General features: G+C 42.5%; 1 protein-coding gene and 1 long non-coding RNA gene across 3 annotated transcripts in view; one reads left to right on the top strand and one right to left on the bottom strand.

The window, feature by feature from the left end:
- Positions 1–16,764, bottom strand: part of LOC148519500 (uncharacterized) — a 123,623-nt gene that overhangs the window by 76,367 nt on the left and 30,492 nt on the right. Inside the window, exons 2-3 of the long non-coding RNA XR_015878928.1 lie at positions 10,227–10,295; positions 1,018–1,117 (exon numbers count right to left, since the gene is read on the bottom strand). This is a non-coding gene — a long non-coding RNA (uncharacterized LOC148519500). The remainder of the gene's footprint in view (positions 1–1,017; positions 1,118–10,226; positions 10,296–16,764) is intronic.
- Positions 1–16,764, top strand: part of LOC148519501 (phospholipid-transporting ATPase IC-like) — a 99,350-nt gene that overhangs the window by 73,192 nt on the left and 9,394 nt on the right. For both annotated transcript variants that reach the window (XM_088476458.1, XM_088476457.1), the window contains 13 exons: positions 1,660–1,818; positions 1,952–2,040; positions 3,232–3,428; positions 6,376–6,584; positions 8,684–8,727; positions 9,093–9,249; positions 9,391–9,582; positions 12,428–12,540; positions 13,598–13,762; positions 13,860–13,971; positions 14,276–14,351; positions 15,270–15,402; positions 16,341–16,629. In XM_088476458.1, the coding sequence (XP_088332584.1) occupies positions 1,660–1,818; positions 1,952–2,040; positions 3,232–3,428; positions 6,376–6,584; positions 8,684–8,727; positions 9,093–9,249; positions 9,391–9,582; positions 12,428–12,540; positions 13,598–13,762; positions 13,860–13,971; positions 14,276–14,351; positions 15,270–15,402; positions 16,341–16,629 (1,935 nt within the window). The remainder of the gene's footprint in view (positions 1–1,659; positions 1,819–1,951; positions 2,041–3,231; positions 3,429–6,375; positions 6,585–8,683; positions 8,728–9,092; positions 9,250–9,390; positions 9,583–12,427; positions 12,541–13,597; positions 13,763–13,859; positions 13,972–14,275; positions 14,352–15,269; positions 15,403–16,340; positions 16,630–16,764) is intronic.

Genomic DNA, 16,764 nt, shown 5'->3' with positions numbered 1-16,764 from the left:
GGGGAATCCGGTATTTGAGTGATGCGGAGTCCGGTTTTGTTCCTGACTGCCATAGTAATAGGTGATGGGGAGTCCGGTTTTCTTCCTGACTGCCCTAGTAATGGGTGATGGGGAGTCCGGTTTCCTTCCTGACTGTCCTAGTAATGGGTGATGGGGAGTCCGGTTTCCTTCCTTACTGTCCTAGTTATGGGTGAGGGGCTTTTCCACATTCTGTTTCTAAATGACCCTGGGAACAAGCCTAACTCATTGACCACTAAGCAGCGTGGTGACAAACAAAACAAGGCCAAAAACTTAAACGTAAGTTATGTGGTGATCAGCTTGCTGTGTGTGTTATCACCTGGAAATATAGGAGCCAATAATAATTTTTTTTTTTAATGATTTGAGGAACCCAGTACCCGTTCCCCTATGCCTCTTCCCCCATATGACTGAAGAATGGCACGCACAACCCGTGACAGCTGTCCCCTCTGCAAGAAAAGCCACCAGCCGGGCATAACCCGTGTTTCTGCAGATTGAGTTGTATTTGGAAATTTAGATGCTAATAATGTTTATTGGCTCAGAATCCTACAAGTTTCATAAAACTAATCAATAAATTGGTATTAACAAAAAGATACTGACATTGGCTTACTGCAGCTTGATGTAATCACTTGGAGAATCACGCCAGGCTCTGTGGGTCTCATTCAGACCCGGTCGCAAGCACTGATGTGGTCGCAACCGGGTCGATAGTTTGCCCCGCGCACACTGCGCACACGCAGCGGCCGCACTGCGCGTGCGCAAGCCCCTGAAGGGAGAGAGAAACTCTGTGGGTGGGAACCCACAGCTTAACTAACGACCAGGAGGCCGCACTTCAAAAATGAAGCGGCTGCTCTCATTCAGAGAGAGCGATCGCTTCTTGCGACCGAATGAGGGCCTGTCTCCGACTACCTGTTATTGTTCCAGGAGAGCAGGATAGTTCTATTCTCTGTAAACTGGCTAGTGCCATCTAGTGGCTGAATTGATCCCAGCACCCTGTTCTCTCACCTTCAGTGCCATATCCAAGCCTGGAGAAAGTTCAAAGTGAGTGTGTGGGTCCCACTCATTGTACACGGCCTGTACTCCCTTATTCTGAGCTTTTTGAGTTCTGAAAAGAAATAAAATATCTTAATTAACTGCACCTAATGGCAAAAAATATTATATTGAAAAAATTTAGTTATTCTGCCTGTGCTAGCGTGGGTTTCCTCCCACACTCCAATACTGGTAGGTCAATTGGCTCCCAACAAAAATTAACCCTAGTGTATGTGTGTTTACATACGATAAGGAATTTAAGGGTCTATTTACGAGCTGTGTTAGAAGTGAAAAGTGATAAGGTACCAGCCAATCAGCTCCTAACTGCCATCTCACAGGCTGTGTTTGAAAAATGACAGTTGGGAGCTGATTGGCTGGTACCTTATCACTTTTCACTCTTCCCTTCCCTTCTCCTAACACTGGTTAGTAAATAGACCCCAAAGATTGTAAGCTCCACAGGGGCTGATTTGAAATGGCAAATATTCTCTGTAAAGCGCTGCGTAATATGTGTGCGCTATATAAATAGCTGGTGATAATAATATTAAAAATAACTGTCGCAACAGGTTTTGATTCCATGCTCCACATCTTGTAATGCTCGTGTTTGTTGCTTTTGCCCAGGGCTAGTTATATGCGAAGAGCCTAATAATCGCCTGGATAAGTTTGTGGGGACCCTAAGCTGGCGAGGGATGAGCTACCCGCTGGACGCAGATAAAATATTACTTCGGGGCTGTACCATCCGTAATACACTCTACTGCCACGGCCTTGTCTTATTCGCAGGTAAATAATTTGTTGAAACTGGTATATACTTATTGTATATACACGTTATTTTCTAACTTTGCCAAAGGGTATCTTGTATGACATTTTTTAATATAAAATTTTATAGTAATCCATTTTATTTTCTTTATTTTAGGTTCTGACACAAAAATCATGAGAAACAGTGGCAAAACCAGGCTAAAAAGAACAAAAATTGATTATCTGATGAATTACATGGTCTATACGGTAAGGGGAAAAAAAAAAAAGATAATAATAATCAAACTATAAACTTTTATTTGTTATATTTGTTGCATAAACATTAATCATGAAATATTTTTGCTTTGCTGCATTAATAAAACATCTGCAGAGAGGATTTAGAAGCAGAGTGAGTGACAGGTATGGACCATTTGTGGGCGGTAACAGAGGGGTGGTTAGAAAAAGGTGGGCGTGTTGCAACAGTTTTATAGGCGTGTCTGGTTCAGCGACTGCGTCTTTGCACGGTTTCACTGGTGCCAGCGTCTTCGTTCCGTCACCCATTCTGAGTAGGGGTAGGGTTACTCAGGAGGCTGATGATCGCCTGATCTGCTAACGATTGCTGCTTTGTAAGCAGATGCTGCAACTTTTTATGCAGCCGATTGGGTTTGCAAAGCCGCCTGCGGGCGTCTCAATACGTATATCAGCAGCTGCAACATTTACATATTAACTCACAGTATCAGACCTTACAGACAGTATGTACTTTATTCTATACTATGTGTTTTGCTTACATCTGCAAGACTTCATGACGCACGCACGCGCTCGCTCTGAATCAGGGCCCTCCTACCTAAACATGGAGCGGCCTCCTGGCCGCTCGCATAGCTGTGGGTGACCACCCACAGCATATGCGAGCGGCCAAAAAGATGGTCGTGATGGTCAAGACCATCGCGACCTTCGGGCTTGCGACGAGACCCTGCGGTAGGGTACACCTGCGTCTGGCAGCCACGCCCCCGACACGCCCACCAAAGGGGGCGTGCTGTCAATCACCATCGACAGCACACCCCCTTTGGTGCGAGACCCTTAACGACTGCTACCCCGTCATTCGGGTCTCGCGCATGCGCACGACGGAGCTCCCTCTGTCGTGCGCTTGCGCACTAGGGCACCATCGACCCGCTTGCGAGCGGGTCTGAATCAGGCCCACAGTACACTGTATCACATTCCGTGAGCCATTAGAGATGAGCTTATCTTTAACATGTTTCTTATGATAAAGAACAGTTATTTTCGCTTTCAGCGCACATTTCTTCCATAACGTTTGGAGGCTGCCGTAATTTGCATTATACGTCTAGCGCCTGAGAAATAGGTGCCGTTACGGAAAGGAGCCAGCTGAATTTGTTTAGGGACTGTTGGATACTTATCTAGTTCAAATCTATTTAATTCTACATTTTTTTTTTTTTCCCCCTCTAGATTTTCATTCTCCTGATTCTGGCGTCGGCTGGACTTGCTATTGGCCAAACTTTCTGGGAAGCCAAATTAGGCCAAGCTAACGTGTCCTGGTATCTCAATGATGGGAACAACTACCCGCCTTCTTACCGAGGCTTTTTGGCCTTTTGGGGATATATTATTGTTCTCAATACCATGGTGCCTATTTCTCTCTACGTCAGGTGACATAAATAGCCTTTCATTCAAATGTTACACAATGCTAAAAATAATATATGGGATAATGGCTCCCCTGCAGTCCATTACATGCATGTTGGAAATCACGAGAGTTCCATGAATATTTTAAAGGTCGAGTAATTGTATAAAGGTCACGGACACCTGAACGCACACATGCGGACCAGTATTAATTCCTTTTTATTAGCGATTTACTTGCGTAGTGTTTTGGACATGATTCAGATTGAGCATCTTAATTGCATGGTGATGGCAAAACGGCAAGATGGTCAGACGTCTATTATTAATAGCTGTAGCTATAACCAGGGGCATAACTGGTAATTTATTGGCCTCATGGTAAAATATTTAAAGGGTCCACAATTTTCTTAGGAGGGGATTCCCTCACTACCCCTCCTGGCTGCCCACCATGCTCCCACTCTGTGCATTTTGCACTAAGAGTTTTCTTAAACTCTAAAGTGGGGCTATTTATCAAAGTTTGGAGAGAGATAAATTGTGAGAGAGAAAGTAAAAACCAGGCAGCTTAAAACTTAAACACTTCACAGGCTATATTTGGAAAAAATACGATTTTTACTCACCTTAAAATCTCTACCCTGGAGTCCCCTCTGGGGGATGTCATTACCTCTGGGCACTAACTAAGACTGGCTCCCACCCACTATATAACCCCTCCCCTTCCACTAGAACCTCAGTCTAAGGCCCGTATTAAATTTGAAGCGTTAAGTTACCGCCGATGACGTCATTATCGCCTGCTTTGGTTTTACCCCGTATTCAATTTGAAGGACTTTCCACCTAGGCGGAAAGTCAATGCAATGTAATAGGCGGTAAAGTATCGCCTATGAATAGGAGGTGGAAAAAAGTGCAGAATTGGGGTTTTGGGGTGCAACATTTTGGGAACCCCCCTTGCAGCCTTCAGACAGTCCCACAAAGGTAATCTGTGTCACAAAAATGTAAAAAAAACCTTAAGGACACCCCAAAAATGTACTTGAAAAAGGGGGCAAAAAAAAAAATATTGGGGTACACAGGTGTTTGCGGCAGGTGGATTTTTCACGATTTTTTCAAGTTCACTTTTTCAACTTTAAAATATGCTGACCCCCATTTTCAAGTACCCCAAATTTGCTGGCATAAGTTATTTTCTGTAAAATATACTCCTAAATACTATTCTGCACCACGCATAGAAAAAGCTATTTAGCAGCTATTGAGCCCATTTAAAAACACCAAATACCTTCAGCAAGCCAAATCGGGGGGTACCATAGTGAACCCCCATGTCAGAGCATCATTTGGGGGGGGTGACAGGCTGATTTCCCCAAAAATTACAGTACTTTCCGCTTGTTACAGTATCGCCGTGTGCCGTACTTTGAAATTGAATATGGGTAAAGCGGGCACGCGCGCGATACTTTAACGCCTACAAAACAGGCGAAGTCGGCGTTAAGTCTGGTCCGCGTTAATGCGGCTCGACTCAAATTGAATACAGCTCTATGTTTAACAAAGCCGAAGAAGGAGCCACGGAAGAACTGAGAAACCAGAAACCCAACAGGTAACTACTATGAAGGGAGAGATCCCGGCCTCCCCCAGATGGACTCCAAGGTTTTTACGGTGAGTAAAAATTGTATTTCCTATTTCATCCATCTGGGGGATGCCATTACCTCTGGGATCTACCAACGCAAGACCATTTAAGGGGGTGAGCGTCTGAACCGGCCGCTCAAAGAATTTTTCGCCCAAAAACTGGCGTCTCCCTCGCTCCAAAAGTGTGGAAGCGGTAGAATTTTGTAATGGTGTGTACGGACGACCAGGTAGCTGCTCAACCGAGGCACCATGCCGCACAGCCCAATAAGCCCCAGCAGCACGTCGAGTGGGCCCGAATTGAAGCCGGGACCGTCACATTTGAAGGCAAATTATGCCTGCTGTATGGTGGAAGTGACCCATCTAGCGATGGATCCTTTCGAGGTTGGCCAGCCTCCTTTTTGGTGCATTAATCAATACCGACAAAGAATCTGTACACCTCCAAAGACGCAGTGCGAACATAAAAATACAAAAAGTTTAAACCTAACGAAAAAACTAGGACCTAGCTAGTGCCTTACTCCAAGGCACTAAAAACAAGACTGTTCTAGTGGAAGTGGAGGGGTTATATAGGGGGTGGGAGCCAGTCTTAATTAGATTATTAATCACTATACATAACCCAGAGGTAATGGCATCCCCCAGATGGATGACAAAGGAATGACAGGAGCTGATTGTTTGGTACTTTCTTTGACCATTTATCTCTCGCCAAGCTTTGATAAATACCCCCCTAATTCTGGGCACACCCTGTCAGATATATTAGTGCATTGTGCTGTGTGTACGAGCGGTCAGCCAACCACCCGTACACTTGCTGCAGAGACCCACAGACAAATATATCTTTAGATGGCAGTGACAGTTGTTCAGTGTGTATGAACAGCCATCATCTGCAGATATCTTTCGGGTGTGTACCCAGCTTAAGGACCCTAAATTTGAATGCCTAGAATGACAGCTTGTGTGCATGGCACTCTGGTGCAGTATTGGTGATCACAAAACAGGAGCTCTCTACTGACCACGGATGTTCCAATGTCCTACTACAGGTCGCAGTAGAGGAGGCAGATGGGAGCAGGGCCCTAGAGGAGCGTTAGACCCTTTATCTTTAATAAATGTATCCCATAACCTATATGGTTCATATTCACTCTGCACTTTTTGGGGGACTGTATCTGTGACTGATTTGGGACTAGCTATGTCTTTCATTATGACGCACGCCGCCATTCAGTCATCATTAGACGATACCACCAATCATTTGTATTATGATATGGAGGAAATATTATGGCTAGGAGAAAACAAATAATGGAACTGTACTTTATGATGATGTGTTTTTTGTTGATAAATATCAGGCGACCGTTGAGTAAGTTTTTTCATTGTACTGTTTGTGGTGTTTGCTCACAGTGTGGAAGTGATTCGATTGGGTCAGAGTTACTTCATCAACTGGGATCTGCAAATGTTCCATTCCGAGAAGGACACGCCGGCCAAGGCCAGAACTACCACACTGAACGAGCAGCTGGGACAAATCCAGTACATCTTCTCCGACAAGACTGGGACCCTGACACAGAATATCATGACCTTCAAAAAGTGCACCATCAATGCGGAGACCTACGGTGAGTTATTGGGGTGCCTAGGGGTTCAGTCTGCACCCAGCTGCTAAAAAGCAGAATCTCCTCAAGGACCTCAATAAATAAAGATCACTTCAGATACCCAATATCTAACAGCTAAGTAAAAACAGAACATGTCTCGGACAGTGACCCTCTAACGAAACTGGTCTTATTCAATTGTGTAAACCTACAGAAGAAAAAAAGGGTACTGATAATGGGGGATGTAGTCAGGAAGCCGGGTTTGGGGTCTAGCTCACCTCAGTCGGGATAATCATGTGACGGGCTTCCGGCGTCAGTATATTATCTGCCGATCCGGCGATAATTCATACCGATTCCGATAATAGTACTAAGTTACAATCACCGTTTATTTATTTGTACCAAAACATCTACAAGATAGTAAGTAATTCTAAATAAAAAAAATAAAAAAGTAATCTGTTTCCTACATCTTTGTACGAGTTATTATTTTTGCAACATGACTTTTGTGTGTGTGCTTGTGTAAATTTAGTGAATAAATGAACAAGGATTGTATGGTGCCAGTGATGGTAGTGCAATGCACTGCAGCCGGGCTTTACAGATGTTGTGGATGTAAGCTCACTCCCTTTATAGCAAGGCGGTTGCCGTCTATGTTTTTAGGTGGTAGATCAGTATGAAAGAACTGTAAGTCACAGATTGGGTCACTGACAGAGGCATAATTTATGGGGGGGGTAATATAGAAATTGTGTAAACCCCAAACCAAGTGCTATATCTCATTTTAACAAGCTATTAAAACACGTACAACAATAAGTTAGTAAAGCGTTTCTGATTTGAGAAGATGACACTATATGAAGACTTAGTGGTCTATGGGCCGGATTCAGACCCGCTCGCGAGCGCTGAGCGCTCGCAAGCGGGCCGTTGTTGGCCCAGTGCGCATGCGCACGACGGAGGCGGCTCCGTCGTGCACATGCGCGAGACCCGGATAGCGACGGGCAAGCCGTCGCTCCAGGTCTCGCTACAAAGGGGGCGTGCTGTCGATATTGAGTGACAGCACGCCCCCTTTGGTGGGCGGGCCGGGGGCATGTCTGCCCAGACAGAGGCGTTCCCATGAGAACGCCTACCATCTGGGGCCGGCCCCACTGACATCACAAGTGATGTCAGTGGGTGGACTTCTTGCTCTGTAAGAGCATGAAGTCCACTGGGACTTGCGGCAACGAGACCCTACCACAAGGGTCTCATCGCAAGTCCGATGGTCGCGATGGTCTTGACCCGAAAGATGGTGAGCTATGCCTGGGCAGGGCAAAGCCAGAGGAAACTCTGGTGGAGGTCCGCAGCGGTCCTGACGTGCAAATCGGTCGTCCGACCTGGTTATAGGGGCGAAAGACTAATCGAACCATCTAGTAGCTGGTTCCCTCCGAAGTTTCCCTCATCCTGGCCGCTCGCACTAGCTGTGGGTGGTCACCCACAGCTATGCGAGTGGCCAGGAGGCTGCTCTAAAAAAACAATAGGCGGGCACTGATTCAGAGCGAGCGCTCTGAAAGAACATCCGGCTCTGAATCAGGCCCTATGTACTAAGCCTTAGGAGACCGGTAATTTGCCAACCAATCAGCTACTAACTGTCATTTTTCAAACACCGCCTGTAAAGTGACAGGAGCTGATTGTTTAGTACTTTATCCGCATTCCCGGGTCTAAATACTGTAGCCTATGTTTCTGTAGACAGCTATCAGGATATGAAACAAAAATTATCTGAGTCGTCTGGTTGAAAGTCATGTGGAACGCGTTTCATCCAGTGGCGCATCACCTAGGGGAACACGGATTATTCCATACAGATACTGTTCTGTTATTGAAGGGCTGCAAGCGGAATCTTGGCAGATGAATCGTTAGTGTGCCAGTTTAATCTTCACTTTGATGTTACACTGACCGCATATCCACACCTTAAAATGTCACACTTTCCTTATCCGAAAACATGCATCGTTCTAAATTCCGTGTATGAAATGACTTTTTGTGTTTTAGGCAAGACAAAAAAATAAGAACATTTTGCAAACCACCTTTTTCTCAGCGGGTGGGTATAAATTAAAAATTGTTGGGGATCCATTTTACGCCTCTAAATATTAACACACATTCATTTTTAGGTGAAGAAAGAGAAGTCGCTGGACACAAGTCTAATTACAGTGAGGTATGTTATCCTGAACATCCGACTACTATCAAATACAACTATTTACATTCACTGCAAGTGCAGTTAACAGTTCTCAGCCTATTTATTAAAAGTATAGTAATTGCTTTCTTATCGCGTTAAATATGATCACCGTGATTAATTAATATTTAGTCACCGAGCGATACTTGGTTGCCCCAGCAATAGATGTCCGGAGTGATAGCCGTTAGTGATCACTCTGGAAGACCCCAATCGGCTTTCCTGAGCCGGTGTGGGTGCCAGGGCTTTTTCGCCATCTGATAATTTGGCCCCTAATTTGCACAAGTAGGACCTTTTTAAGCTGGGTTGCTTCGTGCCTATGTCATGGACTCTCTCTTCTTCACCTGCAGCAAGTGGATTTTGGCTGGAATCCTTTAGCGGATACGAAGTTTACATTTACCGACCACTATCTGATTGACCAAATCCAATCGGGGAAAGATCCCGACGTCCGTCTGTTTTTCAAGATACTAGCTTTGTGCCATACGGTGATGGTGGAGAAGACTGACAGTGAGTTTCTGCGCTTCATGGCGTTCAGTTAATGGGATTCAAAGTTCACAATAAAATTCATACTAAACCCAGTTTTAGGAAATATTTTTAAAATGCCATAATTTGTATTACAAGTGAAACTAAAATTGAACTTGCTTCCAGATGGTGAGATCATCTACCAAGCGGCATCGCCGGATGAAGGTGCCCTGGTAACAGCTGCCAGGAACTTCGGCTTTGTGTTTTTAACGAGAACCCAAAGCACGATCACTATTAGTGAGCTGGAAAAAGAGGTCACTTATGAGGTCCTTGCTCTTCTTGATTTTAACAGTGACCGAAAACGTATGTCTGTAATTGGTGAGTTGTTTTTGCTGCTTACATTTTTATTATATGTAATGATGTATAGCCGGCACTCTGTTGCAGCGATATTATACTTTCGGTGTCCTCCAATTACCTTGTCCAGATAGGGAACAAGGCAAAATGATTCAGTGTAGCGGGTGGCACTCAGACTGACTTCAATAAATGACAATGGGGTCCCGAAATAGAAATCAACATTTCAGAACTTTAGAATCCTGACGAAAGAACAAATGAAAGTTCTGAAACGTTGATTTATATTTTCTATTTCGTGACATTGTCATTTATTATCTGAGTGCCGCCCGCTACACTGGAAAAAAATAAAAAATATATATATGTGTGTATGAATATATATATATATATATATATATATATATATATATGTGTGTGTGTGTGTATGAATAAATATATATATATGTATATAATATATATTATAATAATGTTCATAAACTCTGCCATTGTTTTGGCCCACAACAAAGGAGATTACAATAGATTATGTTGCATTGCTTACACTTGTGGAACACCAAAAACAGGTGTGCAACTCTGCTCTTCTTTATTATATTTTATTTTATTAACTGATTTATATGTGCAAAAAAGATCAACAAAGTAAATTGAATATTATGTTGCTATATCTATATAATTCTTACCATGGCCAGATAGACTTCAACTTTCAAACTTCTTTCACCAACCGGAGGCTTTGAAGACCAGTTTATGCCCTGAATTGGTGGTTAGAACCGAACATTAAGTTAAATATCTGTTTACATTTCAGTATGACTCAATTTGTTTCAATTACTAGATATATATTTGTTTTAAAACCAGTGTTTGTTTTTAATAAAAGCCGTAAGCATAACAAGGAAATATCAGTTTAACCGATAACCAAATGACAACTCTGCTATCCATCAATATTAGGACCATTCATACATAAACAAGGGTGTGGTATAAGAGACAGACAGTAATTAGTTAGACACCAGATGTTACAGTTAATAGACTAGGATAAAAGTTTGACACAGACAAAAGTCAGACACACTAAAGTTAGACATGTAAAAAGTTTGACAGGTAAAAAAGGTAGACGGTCAAAAGTTCGATACGAAAATGGTCGACAATTTTTTTTAAATTTTTTTTTTAGCTCTAATCTTCACCCTAACCCTCCCCTTGGTTCATAACCCTAACCCTCCCTCCTAGTGCCTAACCGTCTGGGTAAGTGCTTAACCCTAACCATGCAGTAAGTGCCTAACCCTAATCCTAACCCTAATCTTAAAGAGAAAAAAATGTCGACAATTTTTGTTTTCGTTTTTTAGCCCTAATCTTTACCCTAACCCTCCCTCCTGGTGCCTAACCCTAACCCTTCAGTAAGTGCCTAACACTAAACCTAATACTAAAAAAAAGTGTTGACCATTTTTGTGTTGATAATTTTCATGTCGAACTTTTGACCCTGTCGACCTTTTGTACCTGTCGAACTTTTTACATGTCTAACTTTAGTGTGTCTGACTTTTGTCTGTGTCGAACTTTTATCCTTGTCTAAGTATTAACTGTCTAACATCTGGGGTCTATCTAGACATTGTCTAACTAATTACTGTCTATCTATAGTCCGGAACACCATAATCATATGGAAAAAAAAAATCACTTCTGTAATAACAAGTTGGATAAATTAAATACTTCTACATCACTGAGTCCGTTTTAAAAAGACTTATTTAAAAACAGATAAATTTAGATTATATATAAAATTTCCCAGAAGGACACTCTGATAAATATTGCATAGAGCGACCAAAACGGGATAAAAAAAATGGCTACAATAAAAGATCTCTCTCAAAAAAAAAAGCAAAAATGAAGAAGATGAAAATCGTAGCGAGTCCACAAACAAGTCCTAACTAGGTCAGAGGAGACATGCAAATCCACTTCCAAAGTTATATATCCTCTGTAAGTCATCATGTGGTTTAAATCCCGACTTTTGGAATGCCAACGCTCAGGATGCCGGCGCTGGAATCCCAACACAGGCATCCTGGCTGCCGGCATCCCGACGGTAAATAGTGGGGTTAGGAGGAGGTATCCTAACCCTGTCGGGATTCTGACTGCCGGGATCCCGAGTGCCCATCTCGTACCCAACCCCATTAAACCAGAGGTTCCCAAACTCTGCCTTTAATAATCCAGGTTTTCAGGATATCTATGCTTGAACCCAGGTGGTTAAATCAAATTGACTGAGGTACTAATTAAGTCACCTGTGCTCAAGCATGGTTATCCTTAAAAAGTGGACAGTCTTGGCGAAGTTTGGGAAACTCTGCATTAAACCCTGTGCACGGTTATTAAACCGCCACGTCCTGGATGGCGTCTCACAAGGGTGATGTACAGCTGCCCGGCCCTCTGCTACATTTAGATGAATTAGAAATGAGGACTTTCTAATACAATCCCATAAGCTGATGAGAATGGCCAGTGCCTCCTTTTTCTCATGTGTGGAGAGGACCGTAACTCACCACCAACATAGATGTGACGTCCATGCGAGTAACAGCGTTTATAGCTCCTTGTGCACCTCTCTGGCCAGTAGGACAAACAGTCGCTTCAACAAACCAATCATTGTAGTAAATGTTCAGCCAGGGGCAGAGGTTTCCTAAGTGCAATGTGTGGTGTACAGCGATGCTTAAAGACCCAGCCTATGTATGACGCGTTTCGTACTATAGCTTTATGGGCAGCGTGATTATAATAGCGTAGTATGCAGAACTTGCTTCTGAAATGGGAAGTTGGTTTTCCTCAGGTTGTTACCGTGTTTCAGATAATTATTGTGGTGTGTTAAAATATTTTTGGTGCAACTTCTGGTGCGTATTGACTGTGATACTAATGACTATTTCTCACTCAGTAAGAGAACCCAGTGGCAACATCAAATTGTACTGTAAAGGAGCCGATACCGTTATATATGAACGTTTACATCCAGAAAACCCCATCAAAGAAGAGACTCAGGAGGCGTTGGATGTGAGTTTACGTGTTCTTATGTTCGCAGTTTCAAAAGTTAAATCTAAAACTCGGCTTGAGTTGAGAATAAGTTTGACCATAAGAAGGTGTCAAATGGTAATCTACATAATAATCAAGGGAGACGGGTCCCATCTCCCATCATTCACAGTGTGAGTGGGGGCACATGCCCCAGGAGGGTCTTCAGATGTGTCCTTATACACTATTGCGGCATCACGCCACATGACCAGTCGCAAACAAATATACAAGTGTTGGATGTTAAATGAATCCGTGCATTCTCGTGAGGTGGTTTGTTGCATCGGATTGCGGCTAAAACTGAGATGCATTTTAGGGGGAAAAAAAACACTACACTGCATGGCTTGGCTCATTCGCATCCGTCGTTTCGCGTCGCATGGCGTATTGAGGCTAGGGGGTAAATTTACTAAGATGGGAGTTCTATTAAGAAGTGATGTTGCCCAGAGCAACCAATCAGATTCTACTTCTCATGTATCTAGCACCTTCTAGAAGATAATACCTGGAATCTGGCTGGTTGCTATGGGCAACATCACTTCTTAATAGAATTCCCATCTTAGTAAATTTACCCCTAGGTGTGTAAGGACGCATCTGTACCTCAATGGCACCCACCACAGCAACAGAGGAGAGGAGAAGCCCAGGCTAAGTATAGAAGGTATTTGTTTAATACTTTCAAAAATTATCTCCTCACGAGCCTTAAGGTCCTCTAATGGCTAATTCAAATCAATCCAGTGCTACCTGAATTACCACCTTTGCTTCAACTTTGAAACCCAGCATGGCATGCTATCTTTTCCACCAAAACTGACCGCCTACTTTGGGAATTAAGCCATGCAACCAATATGGTACGTGGTCAGATATTTCCCCTCTTTAAAAGATTTTTGAATTTCACTATAAAAACTTTTTTATAAATTAACCATCAATCTTACAATGGAACTCAAGTTCTCAGTGATTTTATGAAGTTTGATGGTAATGGTGTCATATTTTTACAGTCTTTTCTTGTATCACTGTTCAGTTTTGGCTACAGTCTATTATATATTTATCCTATCAGGTGTTTGCCAATGAGACCCTGAGGACCCTCTGTCTCTGCTACAAGGACATCAGTCAGGAGGAGTACGAGCAGTGGAACAAGAAGTACACGGCGGCCAGCCTGTCCATGGCCGACCGTGACGAGGCTCTGGATAAAGTATATGAAGAGATTGAGACCAACCTGTTGGTAAGTACTCGTAGCCATGACTTAATGATCGTCTGCTATGTTGTGGTCGGTGTACCTGTGTCCTATATGCTTACCCATTATGAATGTTCCTTAACAGCTGTTGGGAGCCACGGCTATTGAAGACAAATTGCAGGACGGTGTGCCATACACAATCTCTAAACTAGCCAAAGCAGACATAAAGATTTGGGTACTTACAGGTGATAAAAAAGGTAAGTGCACTGCGCATACAGAAACACCCTTCATCCATGTGGTTTTGACCAACGCGATATAAAGTAATAGTAATAATAGCACATATAATAATAACACAAGCCTGAAGAAAATAATTACTTTCCATACCTACCGCGTAGTGGTCTTAGAATGCATAGGAAACATAGAAATTTATTTGTGCGACAACATTCCGATCGCCCAGTGGAAGTACTTATATAGTCTGCTGCGCATTTTAGCTATGCAGCAAGTTCAGGGCAAATTTTAAATTTTGTAAATAATAAAACTGTAATCTCACATTTGTTTCAGAAACTGCAGAAAATATTGGTTTTGCCTGTGAGCTTCTAACAGACGAAACAAACATTTACTATGGAGAAGACATTAAGTAAGTGACCGCAATAAGATAAGTGAAAGTTACACTATTCAGGTTTTTGGAGGGGCTTGGGGGTTTTTCACCTGGGAAGCCTGTGATGTGAAGTTGCCCCATTAAAAACGTTTTCGACGCTACACAAAATCCATTATTCTGAACGATACTGAGTTAGGAGCAAAGCAAAAAAAAAAAAAAAAAAATGCAGTACACATATGTTGAACATTGTACACATATTGAACATTGAACACATATGTTGCAATGTAAGGCGTGTACATGAATGTATTATGTTTGCATGCAGGGTAAATACTGGCTGCTTTTGCATGTAGCCCCACAAATACAGGGCAGCTCTAGTTTTACGCTGCAATTTAGATCTGAGTTTGAGCACGCCCCTCCTATATCTAAGGGGTATATTTAAGTGCAGGTTTTTAGACGTGGATATGTTTCCGATAGTAACCAAGCAGATTCTAGCTAGATCTTCTAGGAGGTGGGTAGATAAATGTTAAGTAGAGTCTGATTAGTTGCTATGGGCAACACCTCCACTTCAAAAAACCCGCATTTTAGTAAATGTACCCCCTAAATCTCTCTGCACATCTTACATCTGCCCCACCTGCAGTGCAACATGGTTTTACCAAGGTTTAAAGTAACTTACTCTGTTTTGCTCCCAACTCTGAATAAGCCCCACAGTGTTCAGTGTCTGTACAATTTCACACCAAGTGTCATTTGAGCAAACTGAACAATACTAGGGAATCTATTAATAAGTAAAAACATAAAAAGAAATGTACAAAGCTCCCATTTGTCTAATTTCTTAGTAAGAATTGTGTACTCTTAAGATATAAAGTGCTATAGCTTTATGTTTTTATATATTCACAAGACTCCTCAGTGACTCTCATTATACATATCTGTACATGTCTAATCTGTTTTTCTTTTCCCCAGTGCCCTACTGCAGACACGGATGGAAAATCAGAGAAACCAAACGGCCGGCAGTTCTGGATCTTCTCGGGCCATGCCGGAACCCTACTTCCAGGTTGACCAAAAGCGTTCTTTGATCATAACTGGATCCTGGCTGGTATGTGAACTATTTTCTCTTAAAAGAAAAATTTAGAATAGACGGGCTGACATCACCACGGCACAAACTGTCTCGTGTTCTAAAAAGTTGAACAAAGTGCCTAATGCCTCAGTTATGTTAGGGGGTCTGTGTACTAAGCCTTCGGGAGAGATAAAGTACCAACCAATCGGCTTCTAACTGTCATTTTTCAAACACAGCCGATTGCATCTTTCCCCCCCCCCCCCCCCCCCCCAAGTGAGGTAACTTCTTGCTATGACTTTTGCACAGTAATACATTTTTTTGTATGTTTTAAACTGTTTAAATTACATAAATAACATCCTTGCTTAAAGTCCAGTTTGCACATAATATTTGCCGAATATTTTTGCATTCACCCTTTTTCATTGAAGATCTACAATGGGAATGAGTTTTGATTTATATGACTCTTTAATGTACTATTAATTTATTCTTGGCGACCTGAACATAACAGGAATTGCATTTAGGAAGCAAAGTTCAACATTGTGTTAGAATAGTTGTTTATTTTTAAATTGACCAAACAAGTTTTGCCAGAGGAGGCTGCCCACCCTATGTAGCACGTACAGCCGTTGGTCAAGAGTACAGAAGTTGAACTGGCTCACACGGGAAGTTACACAGCATGAACCTATCCATGGGCAGTGGTATGAAAAGTCAAAATTCAAAATGTCGACAGGCTCTAAACGTCAACACCAGGATGTTGACATTCCGTTTTTCTGCATATTTTACCCTAACCCTATAAATAACACACAAATGTACGCTCAATATTTTTTGTCGACATTCTGTCGATCATCCATAGATGAGAATAAAACAGTCTCTGTATTCAGCAGAACTTTGGTCAACCTTCGTATAGCCATCTGACCATTTGTTTTCTTTTAAATCCTGATGATCTTTTATTAAATATGTTGCCGATGATCTTTACCAAACAGAATGAAATCCTTCTGGAAAAGAAGAAAAAGAAGAAGAAACGTCTAAAGCTGAAATTCCCGAAGACGGCAGAAGAGAAGGAGCAGGACCTGCTGGAGAAGAGGAAAGCTTACGCCATAAAGGAACAGCGGCAGAAGAACTTTGTAGACCTGGCGTGCGAGTGCAGTTCCGTCATCTGCTGTAGAGTGACCCCGAAACAGAAGGCCATGGTTGTTGACTTGGTGAAGAAATACAAGAAGGCCATCACCTTAGCTATCGGAGATGGTGCCAATGATGTCAACATGATAAAGAGTAAGTTGGGAATAGAAGTGGAGTGGATTGTCCATGTTTGGGGACAGTTGATGTTCTCCGAGCTTGTAGGGCTTTCTCCCTTCCGGCAAAACAATAGGCTTGGAGAATGATCTCTGTGGTGCAGACAATAGTACC

The sequence above is a fragment of the Taudactylus pleione genome, unplaced genomic scaffold (genome assembly GCF_031769625.1).
Source record: "Taudactylus pleione unplaced genomic scaffold, aTauple2 ptg000189l, whole genome shotgun sequence".
NCBI classification, from domain to species: domain Eukaryota; kingdom Metazoa; phylum Chordata; class Amphibia; order Anura; family Myobatrachidae; genus Taudactylus; species Taudactylus pleione.
The sequence above is the reverse complement of the archived record's forward strand: the minus strand, read 5'-3'. Positions and strand labels throughout refer to the sequence as shown.